Raw genomic sequence first — 20,865 nt, 5'->3', positions numbered from 1 at the left:
CCCGGTCGGGAGAGTGAACCAATGATGAGAGCCGTTGTGCGAAAATCCCGGCGATCCTGATCCGGGCCTGCCCTGGTGACCGCGCGGCTGATGTGGGTGAGATGCACCGGGGACTGATTCTGTGAAGGGGTCCTCCCCCCACCGCTGCTTTGACCGGCGGCCCTGGACCTCTGCGCCCGGACTCTGCTTGTTGGGGGCGCCGGTGCTGGTGTAGGCGGAGACCCGCATTGGGCGGACATCCTTTCGGCACCAATGCTGCCATTGCTGGGAACCCCCCGGAGCTCTGTGAAGTCCTACATTTTTGAACTGTTTTTTGGGGGTCGCGGAGGGCGGCGACTGGGCTGACTTCGCAAAATGGCGGCCGACCCTCTGAAACATGAATCGCCTTGTGGCGGCGGGCTTGGGTTGCCTAATTGCGCGGGGGTCCGGTCTAGTGAGCGTGAGCTTACGGTCAGAGATATCCTGGAAGCTCTGAGAGCCCTGCGCGCATCCCTGACCCCCGATATCCCTGTGAGTCCGCCACGATCTGCCGCCATTTTGAGCAGCCGTTTCTTCTTGCCGCCCCCTTGTTTCAGTGCCTCCATTGCCTCGCCCCCCTCTGTGGTCGCAGGTGTTGCTGCCGCTGATCGAAGATCATTTTGTGTGCCGGTGACTTTGGAGCTCCCTGTTTTTCGAGGTTCTGACCCCGGGGACTTGGACATTGTGCCGCGGCCCTGTTCGGCTCGGATGCCTAGAAATATTGGTGGACTGCCGCCTGCACCTGCTCCGATGGCTTCGCCTTTGTTTATTACGGAGACCCCCTCGCCTTCCCAAGCGGCGAAACTGAACTCCTGTTCTTCATCACCCGTGCTGCGATCGCTGATGCATTTAAACTCTCTGCTCGGACTTTTGCTCACTTGCGGACTGATTTACCCCCCATGTCTACATGGTAGTCAACATTTTTTTCGATTGTGTGCTGGTTTTGTATTGAATATCTCATTCTACACTGTCATGTGGTGGGTGGGATTTGTGGTTCGGAAGGGATGGGGGTGATATGCACGACTCCTGGTTGATTATTGGTATACGACTTAGTGGCGCAGTTGTTTGTACCCATAGAGCGGTGGGTAGTCCCCTCCTCTGTAAGTTTTATGGCGCTTGATGGGGTGTCGTCCTGGTCTGTTTTTGTTGCGATTGTCTGGTTGGGCGGAGGGCGGCGGCCGACCATATTGATTTCTGTTCTTATGCTCCTCCCTCCTGTTTTCTTTATTTTTGTTTCTGTTTCTTTTTGTCTCGTTCTTCTCTCTTTCTTTCTTGCTATATTTCGGGTTCTGGTTTAGGGCGACAGGCACGCTGTCTGAAGGGTAGGCCATAGCCTTCTACAGGGGTGCAGGGTGGGTTGGGTGGGTTGGGTTCTATTTGTTGTTTGTTTTATGGTTCTATGGCCCTTTTGTATCTCTTTATAGTAATGTCGCGTCTGTCCCTGCCTCCCGTGGTGTGTTCGGGGTGAGGTGTGTGGCGTCGTTAACCCTCCTTTTATGGTTCGGTTGCATTTCTTCTCGATTGCTGTACCCTCACTGGTGCTGATACTCCTGTTTTCTCCTGTACTCCCGCCACGGGACGCCTGTGTCGGCGTGTCTTCTTTCTTTCGTTTTTGTATTTCATTTCTTTTTCTCATTGTTCCGTCTTGTTCTCCTCCCCTCCCCTTCTTTCCCCTCCCCCTTCCCCCTCCTTTCCTCGCCCCCGTCCCCCTCCCTCCATTTTCCTAGAGGTCACTATGACGGGTTAGTTTTGATGTAATGTTTCTCCGATCCCTCTGTTCTGGCTTAGCTGTGGTTTGGGTGGTGGGCATGTGCGATGATACTGTTCAAGTGTCGATTATGTCTAAATTATCCCGATCTTCCTGTGTGAATTGTGTTGCCTCTTTTGTATTGTGGCCCCATACCCCCTTATTGTCGCTGAGGCTGGTTCTGGGATTTCGGACGTCTCTGCATTGAAAGTGAGCCTGTCATATGCCTTATCCCCATATTATAAAATTAACCTTTTTTGCTCCTGTGTCTTGGCCCTCTGGTTCCTAGGTATATTCTCCCTTTTTACGATTGTATTGCCTCTGCTTCTTGCTGCTTGAATCTGTAATGTTTGCCTTGGAACTTCTGATTGTTTTACGTATTGAGGCCGGCCAATTTGGTTGTAGGCCTAGACTTGTATATCCTTTTGACGCTAATAAAGGTTTAAAAAAAAAAAAGATTGTTTTGTGGGGTGGGTAGGGCCTTAGCAGACTGGGCAGACATCCCCTGGATTCTGGGTGGGGACTGGAATATGATCCTGGATGCGGGGCTGGACAGGTCCCACCCTCTGCTTCAAGGGGCAGGGGTTCACAAATTGTCTGACTCCTTCCGAGTGTGGCTTCAGGGATGGGGGCTGGCAGATATGTGGCGTACACTGTATCCGACACACAAGGAGTACTCATACTATTCCCCACTACATAACTTGCATACACGCCTGGATAGATTTGTTTGCACCAGGTCCCTGATGACACAATGTGCGTCCTCGGCCTATCTCGCCAAGACGTTCTCGGACCATAGGCCGCTAACTCTAGACTTGAACTGGGGCAGGATTCCCTCTCCGGTGCCCACCTGGAGGCTCAATCCATCGCTACTTGAGGATGGTCCGTTCCGGGCCCACATGGAGAACACGTTAGCGGACTACTTTAGGGAAAACTGGGACTCCGCGTCCTCGAACCTGGTTGTGTGGGACGCCATGAAGGCGGTGGTGCGGGGTGCTGCGATTGGCCGGCTGGTGGGCGCCAGGCAGGAGGTGTATGATAGACTCCGTACGACTGAGGACAGGCTGGCACTGCTTGAGACCGCAGTGGGGACGGACCCTGAACGGAGGGGGGATCTCCAGCTGTGCAATATTGAGCATGCAGAGCTCTTGGAGACCCTAAGTGTGATGGACTACAGAGAGTACTTACGACGGCAACAGGCGGAGGCGGACAGGTCGGGTGCACTGTTGGCTCGCCTGATTAGAGACACCCCTGAGACCCCGGTAATCACGAGTGTCAGAGATGACACGGGCAGACAAGTACATACGCAGGTAGAGATCAATACTGTGTTTAAGACACATTTGGAGAGACTATACGCCCCACCCCCTGCTGATACTAGGGAAGCCATGTTAGACTTCCTGGATGAGCTTCCGATCCCGGTCCTCCCCCGAGATATCCAGACGATCCTAGCAGGGCCTGTCACACAGCAGGAAATTAAAATAGCCATCCACTCTCTAAACCGGGGCAAGACCCCGGGCATGGACGGTCTGCCGGGTGAGTTTTACCAAACTTACTGTGATACGCTGGCCCCTATTCTGGAAAAGATCTACAAAACAGCGTATGAAACTGGCCACCTGCCGGCTTCAACTATGCAGGCCTTGGTCATCTCGATCCCGAAGCCCGGCAGAGATGCACTGGACGTGAGTAATTACAAACCTCTGTCTATGCTCCCCTCGGAGTATAAAATCCTTAGTAAAATTATAGCCCTGAGACTGCAGGCCCACCTCCCTGGCCTGATCCACACGGATCAGTGTGGCTTCCTCCCGGGGAGGAGTACCTCTCAAAATACGAGACGTCTCCATGCCCTCATGTCCACGACCCCCCCGGACTTGCCGCAGGCTGGATGTATAACCCTAGATTTGCGGCAGGCGTTTGACTCCTTGGCTTGGGACTTTATGTTCGAAGCTTTACGTCGCTTTGGCCTTCCTGACGCCCTAATAAAATGGGTTTGCCTACTGTACACGAACCCAACGGCCCGGGCACGCACCGGCCGACACACGTCAGACAGTTATGGCGTACACAGGGGCACCCGCCAGGGCTGCCCACTGTCGCCGCTGTTATTTGTCCTTACGTTAGAACCCCTAGCAATTGCACTCCGGACTAGGGCGGCGGGGACGGGAATCCAGGTTGGAGACACCCATAACCTGGTTTCCATCTACGCTGATGACATATTGCTGTTCCTACAAGACCTGCAGGGTGACCATGCCCTCCTGGCGCATACCTTTGAGCAGTTTGAGCGGATATCGGGCCTGGCGATTAACCCCGGGAAGTCGCTGGGGTTCTTTTTCCGAGACGGGCACCTACCCACCCACATACAGTTTGGGGAGCACGTGATCCAGGTGGCCCCGACTACCTTCAAATACCTCGGCATTAATGTTTATCGGAACCCTGCCGACCAAATTGAGGGTAATGTGCAGAGAGCAATTACTGGCCTCCGCAGTAGTGTGAACTTCTGGACGTCTCTGCCGCTGTCCGTCATGGGCCGGGTGGCGCTTTCAAAGATGGTCCTGCTTCCCCGAATCCTGTATTATTTTGTGAATCTGCCGGTCCTACTGCCACAACCCATTTTTACTATGTTGAACTCGTTATTGATCACTCTGGTTTGGGGTTCGGGGAGGAGACGGATAGGCCTCAAGAAACTACAACTGTCTACCAGACAGGGGGGCCTGGGTGTGCCTGATTTGCGTGGCTACTACTACGCTAGCCAACTACAGTGGCTGACTAGATGGGTGGCAGGCAGAGACCTCCACGAAATTGCTTTCACTCCACAGGAGCTGGCGCGAGGGGCGCTCCATTCCCTTCTGCTGCCTGCGGCCAAGACTCCGAGAGACTGCCACCCCTTACTGCTCGTAGCATTGAAGTGCTGGCGGAATGCACTTAAATACACGGCTGGGACCCTCCCTTATGCTGACAACATTCCTCTACTGGGTCTACCGACTCCACAGGGACCCCTGACGAGACACAGATTCCAACCCTGGATAGATGCTGGAGTAGACAGGGTTGGAGACTTATTTGGGGACGACAACTTGCTAGACCATGCCACCTTTACACAATCCACAGGAGCCCCGCAACGGCTATATCTCCTACACGCCACGGTCTCCCATTATGTGCGGCGAACTTGGGCTACACAACGTACTAAACCAACACAACACGAATTGGTCCATCTTCTCCACTACATGGGGTCGGGCGGTCATTTAGTAAAATGGCTATATGTGGGCATTAGAGAACACGCAGCAGGATCCCTCACCTCACTTAGAGAGGCCTGGAGCACGGACACAGGAGAGGGAATTACAGATGGGGACTGGAAGATCATCCTCGGACATCCCAGAAGAGTGTCCAGGAATGCTAAATTCAAATTTATACAGGCCATGGTGCTCCACAGGGCCTACCTTACTCCACAAAGATTACATAGGATATTTCCCACCGTCTCCCACTGCTGCCCTAGGTGTCGGGCTGATGACGCTGATATTGTTCACATGCTGTGGGCGTGCCCGAGACTGCGCACATTTTGGGAGATACTCCGGCACGCACTTCACGCCATAACGGGTATGCAGGTTCCGGTGGGTGCTTTACCCTGCCTGATAGGGAATAGGAAGAGACCTAAGGCCTGCAGGGCACAGCTGAAATTTATAGACCTAGCCCTCTTGTTGGCACTCCGGACCCTCACTATGAGTTGGAAGTCCCTTAGGCCCCCAGACATAGAGGTGTGGAGATCCGACATGCTGAAATGGGGGAAGGCTGAGGCTACGGACATGCGTAGGGAGGAGGAGAAGGGTCACCGGAAATACCCTGTAGCACAAGATTGGGATCGCATGCTGCTGGAGCTGGAGGATGAGGACCTGAGTTTGCCTGGGGAAGAGGGTATCTGAGTGCTCATTGGAGATGGAGGAAGGAGATATGTGAGGCCGACTGCCTAGACACACTGGTGACCACACCTATGACCTGTAATGTCTGCATACACCGTTACATCACTATCAGACGAGTGTTAAGAAGCTATACATGGGTATGACCAGAAGACAGGTAAAGGGTGGGGGGAGGTGGGAGGGAACGGGGACCGGTTGGGCGATACAGTATCCTACTAAGGTATAATAAGTGATATTTGTTACTCTGATTTGCTATCTAGAATTTTACGAAACGAGATGTGCGCTTTGATGTACGGAGTACTGCGCCACAGTTATGTTTCAGAAAACGGAAACGACTGACAATATGTTAAGAGAAAAGTGTCTTCAAATGTAATATCTGATCCAGTCATGAATAAAGAGTTTTATAACAAAAAAAAAAAAAGATTGTTTCGTGGGCAGCTGACATGTTGATATAGGGGAGAGTGTTTGGGTGCCATTTTCGACATGCATCTCATAAGCCCAGGGAGTCTGCTCATTGAGACAGCCCACTCAGGACTCCTGCCTCCTCCCCCGACCGTGGGCCTGGCTGAGTACAAGTCAGGCATCATAATGTCATTAAAGTCTCCAACAATGATGGTAACCCACAAAGGCAAACACAATATTTTAATTTTAGAGACTCAAAGGTGGATGTGGAGAGTAGAGGGGGGCATAAGTGCTGTGTATTAGAGGGCCTTAAGGGAGCCGTCCACCACCACGTGTCTTCCAAGGAAATTATCTCATACAGTGATGTGACCACATGGGGAAACGTCTTGTGAAGGAAAAATGCCACCCCTCTACAGCTCTAGTGTATCTGGCATGGTACACCCTGTTGTAGCTGTAATGGGCAAGGAACTGACCCTTGGTACCCAAAAAGTGGGACTTTTGTAAGAGTAAAGCAGCTGGCGATCGTCCTCCATGTATGATCGTGTTTGGGTTGATGAGCCCTAACATTTCCGCCACTTTGTTCGTTTACGTCCTCTTGGATAGCATCCCGGTTTGTTGTCATGCAGCTGCATATATTCCCCCCCATTGGGGGGGGTTGATTGCACTCGAGAGACCTCTGTTGGTTTGCCCAGGTCTACGCAGCCTCAGGAGTTTAAAAACTGAGGGACTTAGAATCATAGAGCACTTTGAGTTTTGCCACAAACAGGAACATGTATTGGACTTTGTTGGCGCTAAGATATTGTTTAACCTATTTGTAAGTCCTCTGCTGCTGTTGCACCAGGCGCGAAAAGTTCAGGAAGATCATGGGCAGGCTTTCTTGGAAGTGGAGATCACCCAATTTGTGATTCTCTGATAATCGCGTCTATCTCTGTAGTTCATTAGTTTTATGATCATGAGGTGTGAAGGGGCCCCCGAAAAGTTTTGTTTTGCACCAGGAATCTATTGCTCATTCTATGATGAAGCAAGGGAAGAGCTGGGACTTGGGCATCCAGGTATCAATCCAGGTTTCCTAACATTTTTCCGACATTGGACCCTCCATTCCCTCTGGAAATCCAACGGATCGGAGAATGTATCATCTTGCCCTGTTTTCTGCATCTTCTGGGCATTCCTCCAGGATTTTAGAAGTACTGGAGAGGCAGTAAACCAACGATTTGAGTTCTCACACTGCATCTTCCACCTCGAAAACCCACCACCCTCCTCGGAAACTCTGTCCACCATTGCACATAGATTCTGACACAAAAAGGCCACCTTCTTGCCAATTTTGATTTCTAGTACCTCACAGGTAGCCTGAATGGCTTGGAGGATTGCATCCACATTGCCAGTGGCTGAGGAGGCCGGAGACCACCCTCCGCAAACCTCAAGGACCCTGGTGCTGGGGCCGTTAATTTATCGATTTTGGCTTAGGTCTAGAAAGAAGAGAACCTGTTCTAGCCCATGGTATTGAAGTGGTCAAGATTCCACAAATTAGAACCTCAGAGGGGAGATAGGGGAGAAAGGCGTCACATCACCGCAATTGTTCCTGCCTCGGATGGTGTACCAGGAAAGTTTCCGAGGCCTAAACTTACATCACACCCATCTCACATATGGATAGCACTAGCAGCCAGGGTTACTTTCAATGGGACAACAAGTGCAGGAGGGCACCAAATGAGATGCATTTCACGTCCTCAGTAGGGGGCTTCCCAGTATATGAAGTTGGGTTGCCGGAGTATGCTAGGAGGTACCACACTTCCAGGCCCTGATTAGTGTCTGGAACCAACCTGCCCCCAACTGGGAGCAGAGCCCACGGGTCAGAAATTGGTTCCTACAGTCCGCCCTTAGGAAATCCTCTGCAGCTCGCTGTATTTCCTGAAGGGCTGCAGTAGTAGAGAAGCCACCTCAGCCCGCCTCAGTGCCCTCATCCAGCAATTTGGTTGTCAGGTCTCAATGTCTGATATACCAGGGACCTGATTAACCAGCACTTCCTGTGTGGCAGGGCTCACCCATGAGGGAGAGTCTTTTCAGGCTGAAGGGAGTGGGTGGGACCTCTGCAAGTGGATCAGTTGTCCGTGGCTGAGCGCCTGATGTCGGTGCCTCGGATGCTTTAGGCTGCAAACACTTAGGCAGGCAGAGCGGACCCTGCACTCCAAAAGCCCATGCTAGGCAGATGTACCTTATTAGCAATGAGGATGTATAGAGATCTGGGCCAGTGGCTGGGAGTCTATCGCTGTGCATCCACCATCTTGGCTCCCCGGCCATACCCCTAGATTTGATATGTTACCACAAAAGATAACACGATTCATGAGAAATGTATGTCCTTCATTGAAACCTGCACCAAGATTAAAAGCAGAATAACCAAGTTGGAAAACTGTTAAAAGATCAGCACTTCGCATCAAATGAAAATTCTTGAACAAAAATGCAAAGACTTAGAAAATAGGTCAACATTTGAATTCAAGAATTGTAGGTATTCCTAAATGGGACGTAGAGGAATGTAAATTCCAATATTATTCATGGCATCACAGACCTCTTCAGCCATTAGGTTCTCAATGAGGACCAGGTCAATTCTTTCTTGGAAAAACCCCTTTCTATAGCCGGAGCACACAAAGTAGCAATTTGCACACCTCGGACTGGTAACAGCCCACACACCAGCATCCTCCTTTTTTTTTTAAAGAATTCAATATCAAATTAAAGCCTCTGGAGGTTTTTTTTCCCATTCTATTCTTGGAAATGCTTTAATTTCATAATTCTGTTCTCTAGCGGCCAGCCATTGCTCAAAATTATTTGGCAAGGATCCTTCCAGATTTTTATGGATGTATTTCAACATGAGCTTTTCTATCTGGACACAATTAATAATGCTTACATATATACAAGTCTTGGTAACATTTATTATTGCTATTTTGAAAATGGTTTAACGAATGCTGACTTATTCTTGACTGCAGGACATGCAGCTGTAGGTCCACTGTATTATCAGGATGTATACCAATACATTCAAAAGGGGCAGGGGGGCCCTACTCTCTAGCCAAATAAGTAATGGAGGATTAGGGGTGGCAGGGTGTGGGGCTAGGAAGGGGATGTCGAACATTAGGGACACAGCAGCCAAATGGCTGTGACACGGGGCTTGGATGAGGGGAGGTGGAATGGGAGTGTGACACACTGGAGGGCTATCAAACAAAATTAGCAACAGATATCAGAAAACCGGTAACAAATACTTCACTGAGATCCTTGCTTTGCTACGTTGGAGTGTCAATGGCATTTGGAAGGCCATTAAAAGGCTTTTGCTCATAAAAACTGATATGCTATATTTTCCATTACCCTATGCCTTCAAGAGACTCCTCTCCTGGGAAGAGTCTCAAAGGTAAATATAGAAAATGATCCGCTCTACCCAGGACGCGATTAGCTCCTCAACTTCCACTGACGTAAATGCGGTCTCTATCATTATTTTAAATATTATCTATAAATTGACCTCATTGAGCTGATAAGGACGGTTGTTGAGTGATGGTATCAATAGCATCCATGGGGAAACGAGTGCTCTGATATCCTTCGGGATCAAGTTTGCGCTATATAAAACTTTATAAATAAATGAATAAATAAAATAAACTGCATTAGTCTTCTCTCGTTAGAGGCCCCCAACTTTGATATTACTAAATTCTTCATAAACCACTCTCTGGTATTATTGCATTTCTTGGGCTCATTAGCAGAGATTTTAACTGCATCTTCCATACTCTCCTAGATACATGTGCTCACATGGGCTGTATGAAAAACTCTTGATCTAGTTTTAAAATGCTTAAGAACATTCTAAGGTTCATCGACACCTGGTGACTTAATCATCCATTAAAAAGCAAATCTACATTCTAATCAAAAGTCAAAGAAAATATTTGTGAATCAACCTGTTTTTTTGTTAGCATGGCTATTTATGATGAGAGCACAGCTATGTATTCTGATCACCCAACAATTCACCCAAACGGGAATGACAACAAATTAAATTTGCCAAATAAATAACTGGAATGTTCCATATTATCTTTTAGGCACTTAGGGCCTCGTTTAGATTTTGGTATATGGGTTACTTCGTCACAATGGTGATGGATATCCTGTCAGCCGAAATATAAATTCCAATATATCATATAGGATTTATATTTCAGTGGACTGGATATCAGTCACCGTTGTGACGGAGTTCCCTGTCCGCCAAGATCTAAATCAGGTTCTAAGTGCTGGATGTACGACCCTCAATGTTTGCAACTCGCAATTTGCATTTTTTCGATTTGTAAATTGCGAGCCACAAACACTGATCTACATCAGAGTTTGAGACACTGTTTGTGATTCCCAAATGGGTCGCATAGGACCTGCCTCATTAATATTCTTGAGTCAGGTCGCATTTTGAGATCCATTGGGAATGGCCGGCACTCATAGGGATGGTGGCCCTCTGGGGTCGGCAGACCACCATGTCTGTGACCGCTTTTTCAATAAAGCAGTTTTTTTATGCAACCAGTTTTCCTTAAATGAAAACGGGATGCATTTAAATAAACAAGAAACTTTTCAGTTTCATTTTTTAAGAGCAGTCACTGGTCCCTGCGACCACTGCCTGCTCTGAAGAAAAAAGAATTCTCTGTCAATCACAATGGGGAAGGGGTCCTCTAGTGACCCCTTGCCGTTCGCGACTGGCTTACCAGCAATTTGAATTTTTTGGTAAATGTGATAGTTTTGCAACTGTGTTTGCATACGCAAAACAATCTTACATCCCCTGCGACTCGCTATTAGGAAGGGATGCTTTTGGTACGCCCCTTTCTAATAGCGACTCACAAAAACTATTTTACTGACTCGCAAAATAGATTTGGCACATGCTACAACCCTTTCTTAAGGTTGCAAATTGGCTGATTTCCCGTTTGCGACCTCTAAAAATGGTCGTACATCTGGGCCTTAGTGGTTTATTAATTATTTTAGGAATAAAGTGGAATTAACCTAGGTACTGCTACACCTTAAAGTTGTTGGGATGCAATGACATGATAAGGCTTACATACCAAGCATGACTGAATCATTTTTTACCCGGATTTTCAAGGCTGATCGGTTGGGAGAAGATAGATTAGGAGATGAATTACAGAATTTAATTTCCATACATATGCAACAAGTACCTAATAAAACTCCAGAATCCAAATCTACATCTATTGATATTAGCACTTTAGGGGAACATATCAAAGCTGTTCACTGTGCTAAACTTAACAAAATGGCCCTATCCCAAATATAAAGTTTTTGAAACTGGAGAAAAAATGGGAAGTCTGCACTTATTTATGAGCAGTCAACCTAAAAGCTTTATACAGCAATAATAGATAAATCAGGAGAGATCACTCAGAATTCCTGCTTGTCTCTGAACAAATATTATTAAACTCAATGTCAAAATGGTAAAGAAGTTACTGTTCAAAAGACTCCTAATTTTATGAACCTTCACATTGTTTACAAAAGTGATGAATTGCCCAGACTTTACTTTAGACAAGGTCATAGCCTTCATAATGCAATCCACATTCTGGTATTACATCTGTTCCAGACAATGTACCATTAGAGACCTACACGACTATTCATTGAAGTATTAGCTCCTCTCTATTTATAAAATCTTAAAGAAATTAGATTGAATATACAAATTCCTGATGCTTGCTCTAGCTGTTTTTAATAACGTTTTTTTTTTTTTTAAGGATCTGACCTGGTCCTACAGACCAATATCTTTCCTGAATTCCAGCTCCAAAATAGTTACAGAAATAGTTACAGAAATCCTAGTCAGGACTTGAAGACAGTCACTCCCTTTATAACATCTGCTATGCAATGCCGTTTTATACATAATACATATAAAAAATACCACCTTCAATATGAATCTTGCAGGAAAACCACTATTGCTAGAAGCAGAAAAAACCTTGACCAGGTGTCTTGGAAGTTCTATGCGAGATGCTTTAAACAATGAAGCTTACATCCTGCTTAGATGAGATGGATTCAGACCTTATATCTTTCTCCAATTGTATTAATGGTAATATATATTATGCTATTCTTCAGCGCGTCATCAGACAGAACTGTCCTTTCTATATAAACATTATGTGCAGTTTAGAAGACTTCAGACTTTTTTCACCAATCAAAAATCTTACTCCTCAAATCTCAGTTGCAGTGTCTGCTGAAGACTGCCGTTTTTCCTTCCCTACTAAATCCTTTTATCAATATTATGAAGCAAACTGCTGCTGATGTCAGCTCTACCTCAGGATGTAAACTCAACACCACTAACACACAGATTATTATGGGAGGAGGCGCACTAGCTAATGATCTGAGGGAAACACTCTTGACCCTTTATCTTGGTATTACTCGCACTGCAAATCTAGAGCAGTGTTTTGAATAAAACTACACCCTTTTTTACCAAACCAAGGCACAGTTACAAAAATGGAAACACTTACGTATTTCATTATTTAGCTGGCCAAATTGTTTGTTTTTTGTTGCATACTCTAATACTCTGTGTACCAGCCATCTAGTTAAAAAAAAACTGGATGCCCTGATCTTATGTTTCATGTGGCAGAATACGTCCCTAAATTGGGTAGACAATGCTAAGATTCTTTTACTTAAGCGATCATCAGTCAGGTTGCTGACCTAATGGTTAAGGCGGTGCCAACAGCAAAGACACCAAATGCAAAATTTGGTGATCCAAATTATTTTGAGAAAATTAAAGACGCAAGGACACATGGGTAAGATTTGGCATGTAAGATTTTACTGCACATTCCTGAGTTTGTCACTTTACTGCAATATGTTGTAATCCAGATTAGCCGTCTGTTTTCTAGAATAAATCTTTTCAGAAGTTACACAAATTCGGAATTACTCAATTAAAAGATTTATTTCAGGGTCAAACACTTAAACCTTTTCACCAGATACAAGACCCAGTTGGCCTACAAGTAAATGGTTTTTAAATACATACATATTACACACTGTCTCCTGCAAGAAGCAACACGGACTTTCCCACTACATCAACAAAGCTTATTCCAGAAATTAAGCCAACAGCTTGCACATTACTTCGGACTCATATATTATTCTCCTCAGTTTACATAATGATGATATAGTTTTCTTTTTCTATGTCTACTGAACGTCTGCTTGTTGCTAAAAACTGGAAAAATTGCTTAGCCCCAACTTGTTCGGAATGATGGAGAGATTTAAATTTAGTTTTTGACATGGAACATTTAACTGCTAGGCACTTTAAATGTAATTGCTCCTGCTGATTAACTATTTAAACATACAATAAGAGTATTCTCCTGATATTTTTTTTTCTCTTCCATTCCTTGCCTTTACTATTGATAATCTATGAATGAAGTTGCAATACAAATGATACTGATTCCTAGATTTTTGTGTGTGGTGCTCTGTACCCTGATCCTTAGTAAAAAAAAAAAAAAAAAAAAAGAAGTCTATTTCTGCTTTAAGTGTTTAGTTTTTAGGTTAGATTTGAACATTTGATGGAGATGAAGCATTGGTCAGAGAAGTTAGTGAAAAGCAAGGGATAGATCTTTCTGGACCCTGATAGTGGTACCTTGTTAATTGAGCTATAATGTCCAACTGACATAACTTCAATTATTAAAACTTTTTCTAGGGTTGATATCCTTTCAAAATGCTTTGTTTATGCAGCTTGTTTGAAAAGAAAGGTTATTGAGAAAACAAACAACTACATAGGTAGTAGACTTTCCATTTCGTAGTTTAAGCTTACTGCTGTGTTGTGTATTAGATGGAAATTTCATGTTACCAGCATACTAAGTTTTGCATTTATTTTAATCATGAACTCTTCAGTGCATCAGAGTACTGTACAAAGGTGTAAAAATGTATATAGCGTTATTAAATACACTGTACAGCTCAATACTTATACCCCATAGTAATTATTGGTCTCATGTGAATTGGGCATAATGACAATTTTTGTAGTGGTTTGTCAGCTGAACAGAATGGAAATATGCACGTTAGTGTAATCGATCCAATATATGCCACAGAGCGGCTAACTATTGCAATATAAAGGAAATATAAACTGCTAACCTTTCGAAGGTTGAAACACTGTCAGGGATAAGGGGGAAACACTTTAGCACTCATAGCTAAGAGAGGTTGACTGAAGGGGGTAAACGAGAAGGAAGGGGTGGTCATGTCTGAGGGATCTACGAATTGTGAATTAAAGGGTCATTCCAAAATAAGAGAATACACATTTTCTGTGTTGAAAGCTAATATAGGTATGTATAAAACTCTGTTAGAAGACAGTAACAAGGGAACAACACTTTCTTAGAAACATAGAAGGACTCCAGTAAATTTGTTTTGTGGCAAGAGCTACCCTGATACCTAGGATATATTGTTCATTTGAAAGCTAAAGATTGGTTTCACAGAAGATTATTTGACATGGATGTCCCTTTCCAAGTTCCAGGCATGGATTCCAGTTATGTATTCTTGCGTAAAGTATAGATTACTATGTACACTAATGACATTTCTCAATCATCTGCAGAAAATCTACTGATGAATCCTGGGTGAGCACTGAAACGTACTGGGACCTGAGAAAAGAACCAGGTTTCGCCAAGTTGGACTGTTTCATGCTTTGGTGAAGGACAGCATTGCTGCAGGGTACTTCTTATATGTGTGCCATAAAAGATACTAGGCAAACATGTTACTGATTAAGCACACAAGAAGACTACCATATTAAGAATTTTTGGCATATTATCTTTGACAGTTCCACCATGGTCATTTCAACAGTGCTAAATGCAGAAGAAAATGAGAACTTTCACTGAACACTGACCCAACAGGTCCTTCAGAAAAAGACAATACATAAAGAATGTGGCAAAACTGAATTCTTTTATGATGTTGGGATGCCTTGGAATAGTGAAACTTCTTGTGACAAAGTTGAATATATCATTTTGCGGTGTTTCTCCTAAAAAAAGTGTACATATGAAACTCTTTAATCAAATCACAACTTATGTTTTTCTCCATGTATGTTTGTTTGTAAATATATACATCTAGAATTTAACTTTTTACTGAAGCTTCAAAACATCTAATTCACAGGAATGCCATCATATTCTTACTTCTAAGGTGTGACAGTATTCCCTTGCATTCCATATTTTAACCTCATAGTGCATTATCTGTATTTCAAGTTAAAAGTACACATGTAGATATACTTTTACTGACCTTTGATGACTTGGAACATTGGTCTCTCTCTGCATATTTGCTGCCTCTCAAAAGAGAATTCGGGTGACTCTGAATTTTGTTAATTTAGTAGAGGTTGGTCAAACTGGGGAAAAGATGGAGATGGTTCCACAACAGTTGTTTTCCATTCAAACTATAGGAGCACTATATTTCCCACACAGCTTAAAATGATTTAACAATACTTCACTGAATTTCATATGCTTTCAGTAGCAGATCTCAACAATATCTCTGTCTGGATGCTATTGCAATTTAACATACCAACTGGCAATAGGGCTCCAGCCTTAGACCCAACCTAGATTTTCTTTCCAAATCAGTTTGTAATTATGTCTATCCTTGAACCCTCTCTATATGCCTACACAATTTTTTCACCAAAATGTATTTGAGCCATTCTTTTTTTGTTGTTATTTTGCTGAAGATCTTTTAAGGGAATGTCAATGTATAGGGGCTGGAATCTGGATTTGGGTCACAAAGATACCTTTAAATAAACCTGTATGGTGAGAAGAATGTTAAGATTACAATAAATTAAAGTTCCACAGGTAAGCCAATAAACTGTAGCAATCTTAATTTCCAACTAGGTAATCTGCACCCATTCATTGCAATTCACTGATAACCATACATAAGCTCACAATGTGAGAAAGATTAACTATTAATATTGCACAGGCACCTTAACTGGTGAATTTGCCAATATATGGGCTAGTATACTGTGAGCATCTCTCTATATAACTCTTTTCAGTGACTGACTATATATACCTTGTTCTCTGTATTTGTTCCTCTGCAAAATCGTCCATCTCTGCTGCTAAATTTGCAGTACAAAGTTAAAACAGTGAAAGCCAGATATGAATCCTTTGAGAATCCATCTATTCCTGCATGCAACCATGCTGTGTATGCCAATCTTTCAATGATGTGAAAAAGTTAAATCTACTTTTAAATAACTAACCTTTAACTTGACAAAAACATAATTCAAAATAAGTTATTTGTCTAATGTTATCAGATTATAAATTTTACCAAAAAAGGTTGAAAAAATGACTTCCTCAATCTGCTACATCTGCTTCTCTCACTCACTGCTAATCCTTTTCTATTAGATATTTCCAAAAAAGCACTTTAGGAGAGATGCACGTAGCATCCACGTAAGCTGAGAAGAGTTGAAATAGTTATTTCTTTGTCCTCTTTTCATTAATTTTAAATATATTTTTAAGAAACATGAGAAGTGCATAGATATGTTGCTTACATTTCCTAATGGAAAAGGCTCCTTACAAATGGCACGGGGTGACTAAAAACTGATACTTTTGAAAATAGCCTTGCACTTTTAAAATAAAGTACAGCACCTTACATTATTAACATTGCTCTTACACATTAATAGATATTGTACTTTGTACACATTTGTTAGTTATATTTAAATACTTTTGATCATATTCTAAAATTAAATGTCATCTTAAAATGTTGAGATTGACTCCCTCTTATGGCCTAAAGACTCCCGAACTACTTGACACTTTAACACAGCCATATATTCACACCATGCCCCCCCCCCCATTACACAAAACCTCCTGTGTGAAATATATACTTATGTTTCATTGCAGTTCAAATATTCTTTATCTTTTCTTCACTGCACTTCTAACATATTGTGATATTTAAAGAAAGATATACACATGGAGTGTGTTGGAATGTCGACTTACTGGTTCATACCATGGCCTCAGATATATCAGCAAGTTGTAAAATATGCTTTTGCAGGGCAAATGGTGTCCATCCAAGTAATTTGTGAACTTTACATCAATAATGTACAAAGAAAATCCCATTATCTAATATAAAAATACACCCTGGCTGACCTCAAATTATGTCTATTCTTAATTTAGGTGATATTAACTAATATTATTATACTCTTGCAATGCCATTTCTCAATTTTCTGATATTTATTAATACTATTTTGGTATTTTGAATGAATATATCAGTAGACACCCCCATATGACATTATTGAGCAATAGTACACTATAACCTGCTATTGGTCTGCTACAGACGAGGACATATATGGTTAGTCTCTAGTACTACTACATAAAAAGGGTAAAAGACCAGCTCTTCTCTAAAAATTAAAATCCTAATTCCTTTCTGCTTCCCAATCTAGTCGATGTAGACCATACTTCATACATTGACATCTGCTGTGTGAGACAACTTCTACATAACCTCATCTAAATCACTATATATCTGTCTGTCTTGCCACATTATGCGAATGTCAGACTTGTCATGAACACAACAAGCATGAATTTAAAATTAGTCTGGAGTCTGTCATTATATGCACGTTTAAAAAAAAAAAAGCTACATATATAAAGTCATTTGAAATGCTTTACGACCAAAGTGCCAGATTGCTTTCAGACCTTTATGTCTGATTTCAAAATGTTTGTATGTTCATATATAAATAATATAATATATAAATATGTATACATTTATCTAGCGTATTATAAACTACTCGTTTCATTGCCTTAAACCTCTCCGATTGTCAATGCCACTTTCAATAACATGTGCCTTCCCATTTGCCTTGGCCTTTGCCATCATAATCTGCAGGATGTAGCAGTGGCTAGACCAAGGCAGCACCTCTCTTGCATGAACAAGCATCTACGTACTGCTAGTGGAGTAGCTAGATGTAGTCTGCAATGCAGCAACCGTGGAACTCCAACCAGTTATATACGTATTAAATTAAACTAAACCTCTACCACAGAAACCTCACCATAACTATTTATTGCATTTCCCAATACTCAATGATATCTGAAGTCCACTATGATAACTGTAGTTGGCCAGGGACATTGCTCACTGGGATGTTAATTGTCATGGATCACATTTACTCATACTAATTTCAACCAAACGTACAGCATGTTGCAGTGTCTCATCATCTAATAAACAGATGATACAGTTTGTCATATGTAAATATGTGTTGCGGTCTAAGAACTTTATTTTTTCAAGCTTTCCTTGTGTGGAAGTCTGTCCCTTTGACATTGTTGATCACTTTCTGCAGAGTAAATAACATCTAGCTGTTCGATCAGCAATTAATCAAACATTTTCCCACGTTTTTCTTAAGATGTTTCACCCATAGTATGTATTAAAACCAAGATAGAAGGAGAAATATGGTGGCCACAATAAATTACCTTGCTGAACAGGAACTTAGATGGTCGGTGCAGTAAGCACACAGAAACATGGTCAAGTTAACTTTAAACCTTATGGAGATTTCTTAAATTGATGAGTTAGCCCTGATCAAATTACAAATGCAGAAATGTTGAGTTGTTATACACCTACAGAATGGCTACATTTTCACCTAAAAACATGGAGGTGTATGTTGGTAGAAATTGAAATATGATATTGCTGGAGAGATTGGATAAAGAAATCAGAACAAATTCTGGATGGTCTTTGACTGTAGCTGAAATATGGAAAAGATGAGAATTGACAAGTCATACTGTCTGCTCTCCCTAACTTTTCTGAAAGTTACCAAATTCTTTTGCATTTTTTCCTTCAAAACTGTTGTTATACATTATCACTGATAAAAACTGCATCACCTGTGTGTAATGATAGACTTTGCCTAATGTTTCCTCCAGTAGGTGGATCACTTAGACAGATTTGTGACTGCAATATTAGAATTTGTCAGCATTATTCAAATTTATCAGTGGTAAATTGTGTGGTACTTGATGTTAGCTTTGTATCGTACCAACTAAGTTATTTTTTCCTGCTGCCAGTTTTATTTCAATAAATGCACAATTCATTCAGCCAACAGCTTTCAGTGCAGAAAAATGTTGATACTGCCGACACATATATCTTCATGTGATACAGACTCGGATCTCCTGATTCAAATTTTTTAAATGTTCACAAATGCGGGTGTTCAGTTGATAAGACTGGAAAATAAACCATTTACTAAATTCAATGTTTTGTTTTAACTGTTGAATTTACCTCTGTGCCAGCATTAGAAACAGTTTTTAATATGTAGAGACTTGGTAGAAGGCAATGAGAGTAGGTTTGTATCTTGTCACTCCCACCTAGTTCTACTTTCGTAATATACACCTTTTATTTCAGTAAGAAATTGTCACTCCTAGCTCAAAAAATATACCTGCTTTGCCTCACTTCTTACATGACTGCAATGAGAACAAAGAGAACCCTGTAAATGGTGAAATTCTTACTGTCCATATACTGTGATGTTCTATGTGATTTTTCAAATACCAATAGGGCAGAAAACAAAGCGGAGCAAGAATTGGAACTGGTAAAGTGAAGCAACATATATATTTTTTTAAATCCATGAACCGTAGATAATAGTTAATGGAGAAAGAGGGACTCCCTGTACATCAAATGCACTTGCATTTTGGTGCTTAACTGTCTACCAGAGAAGACCAGATTGCAGCATAAAATATTTAATTTAAAGCTCATTTGAAGCTATCTAAATATGACATGATTGGAGTACATTACTTGTCTTGTATATTCTGATCTCATAATATACAAGACATCTGAAAGGCCACCTGATCACCCTTCGGATCAGACTACTATCAAAATCATTAGTCTTCCACCTAAGGAGTGTAAGTCTCAACCTTTGTGTTTAATATGAACTATTGCATCATCTGTGAGGAACACTGTGAGATACTCATGTTTGTTTGCAGTTTATCTTCCTTTAGTTTTTCCAGGGATTTGAACGTTGTATTCCATTGTGCAACTTAATGAGTGTGGCTAATGTTTTTTTGAAGTGGTGGGTTACTTCTCTTTGATGTGGATGCCCCATGTTCTTGCCTATAGATCTACCTCATATCAGTTATATTAGGGGCAGGGACAGTGCATCATATAAGGTCCACATGTGAGCTTTTTAATGTGTGATCCAGGTTGGATAATATGTTAGGTATAATTTATAAATATCAACTAACATGGCGTCACCAAACTGACTACTACTGAGGAAAATATTCTTTGTGCCCAGGTCTTAAATGTGGCTCTGTCATTAATTACACAGAAGAAGCAGAGAGAGCCTTTGCAGTGTCCGGGTTTGAAACTCTAAAATAATGTCCACCCAGTGTGTGCCTTGGAATGAAGAGTGTTCAAGGATTGTAGAGCTCGACCCAGGGTGTCGGAAGTCCACTTGGCAGTGTGAAACAGAGGTCTTCGATTATCGTTGAAAGCCTAGTGTGCTCTCTAAAAGAATGTCCTACTGAGTGTGCAGCATGGGATGTAGGAATTAAAGTTAGTGTCAAAGGATTGCAGAGCTCTACCCAGGGTATCAGAAATCAACTGGTCACTGAAATACAGAAGTCTTTGATTATTGTTGAAGGCCTAGTATATACATAGAAGACAATGTTGAGTTAGTTTCAGGCAAATTTGCGAACTAATTTTGGCAGTTACAGTGCATCACTTATTTGTGATAAAAAATGTTTGCTACTAAGACTATACCAAGAAAGAAAGGACAAGTGGACTGCTTCTACCCTCTCAAGAGCAGCCTGGGTCAGAGGAAGAATAGGAAAGAGAACAGGGGCCAAGTGGTATGCATGAAACTCATGATTGAGGGTTAGCACTCTTTAATCGCCAACGTTTTTGTCCAAATGTTATGTTATTTTCATTTGCAAAAATCACCTTACAACCCAG

At 42.6% G+C, this 20,865-nt stretch overlaps 1 protein-coding gene across 3 annotated transcripts in view; it reads left to right on the top strand.

Moving 5' to 3' along the window:
- The window catches only part of OSBPL3 (oxysterol binding protein like 3), an 861,863-nt gene extending 845,069 nt beyond the window's left edge, over positions 1 to 16,794 (top strand). For all 3 annotated transcript variants that reach the window (XM_078663459.1, XM_078663461.1, XM_078663460.1), the window contains one exon: positions 14,585 to 16,794. In XM_078663459.1, coding sequence (XP_078519585.1) covers positions 14,585 to 14,681 — 97 coding nt within the window. In that variant the 3' untranslated portion in view covers positions 14,682 to 16,794. The remainder of the gene's footprint in view (positions 1 to 14,584) is intronic.
- The last annotated feature ends 4,071 nt before the right edge of the window (positions 16,795 to 20,865 follow it).

This window comes from Lissotriton helveticus, chromosome 10, assembly GCF_964261635.1.
Source record: "Lissotriton helveticus chromosome 10, aLisHel1.1, whole genome shotgun sequence".
Lineage (NCBI taxonomy): Eukaryota > Metazoa > Chordata > Amphibia > Caudata > Salamandridae > Lissotriton > Lissotriton helveticus.
This window is presented reverse-complemented; position numbering and strand designations above follow the sequence as displayed.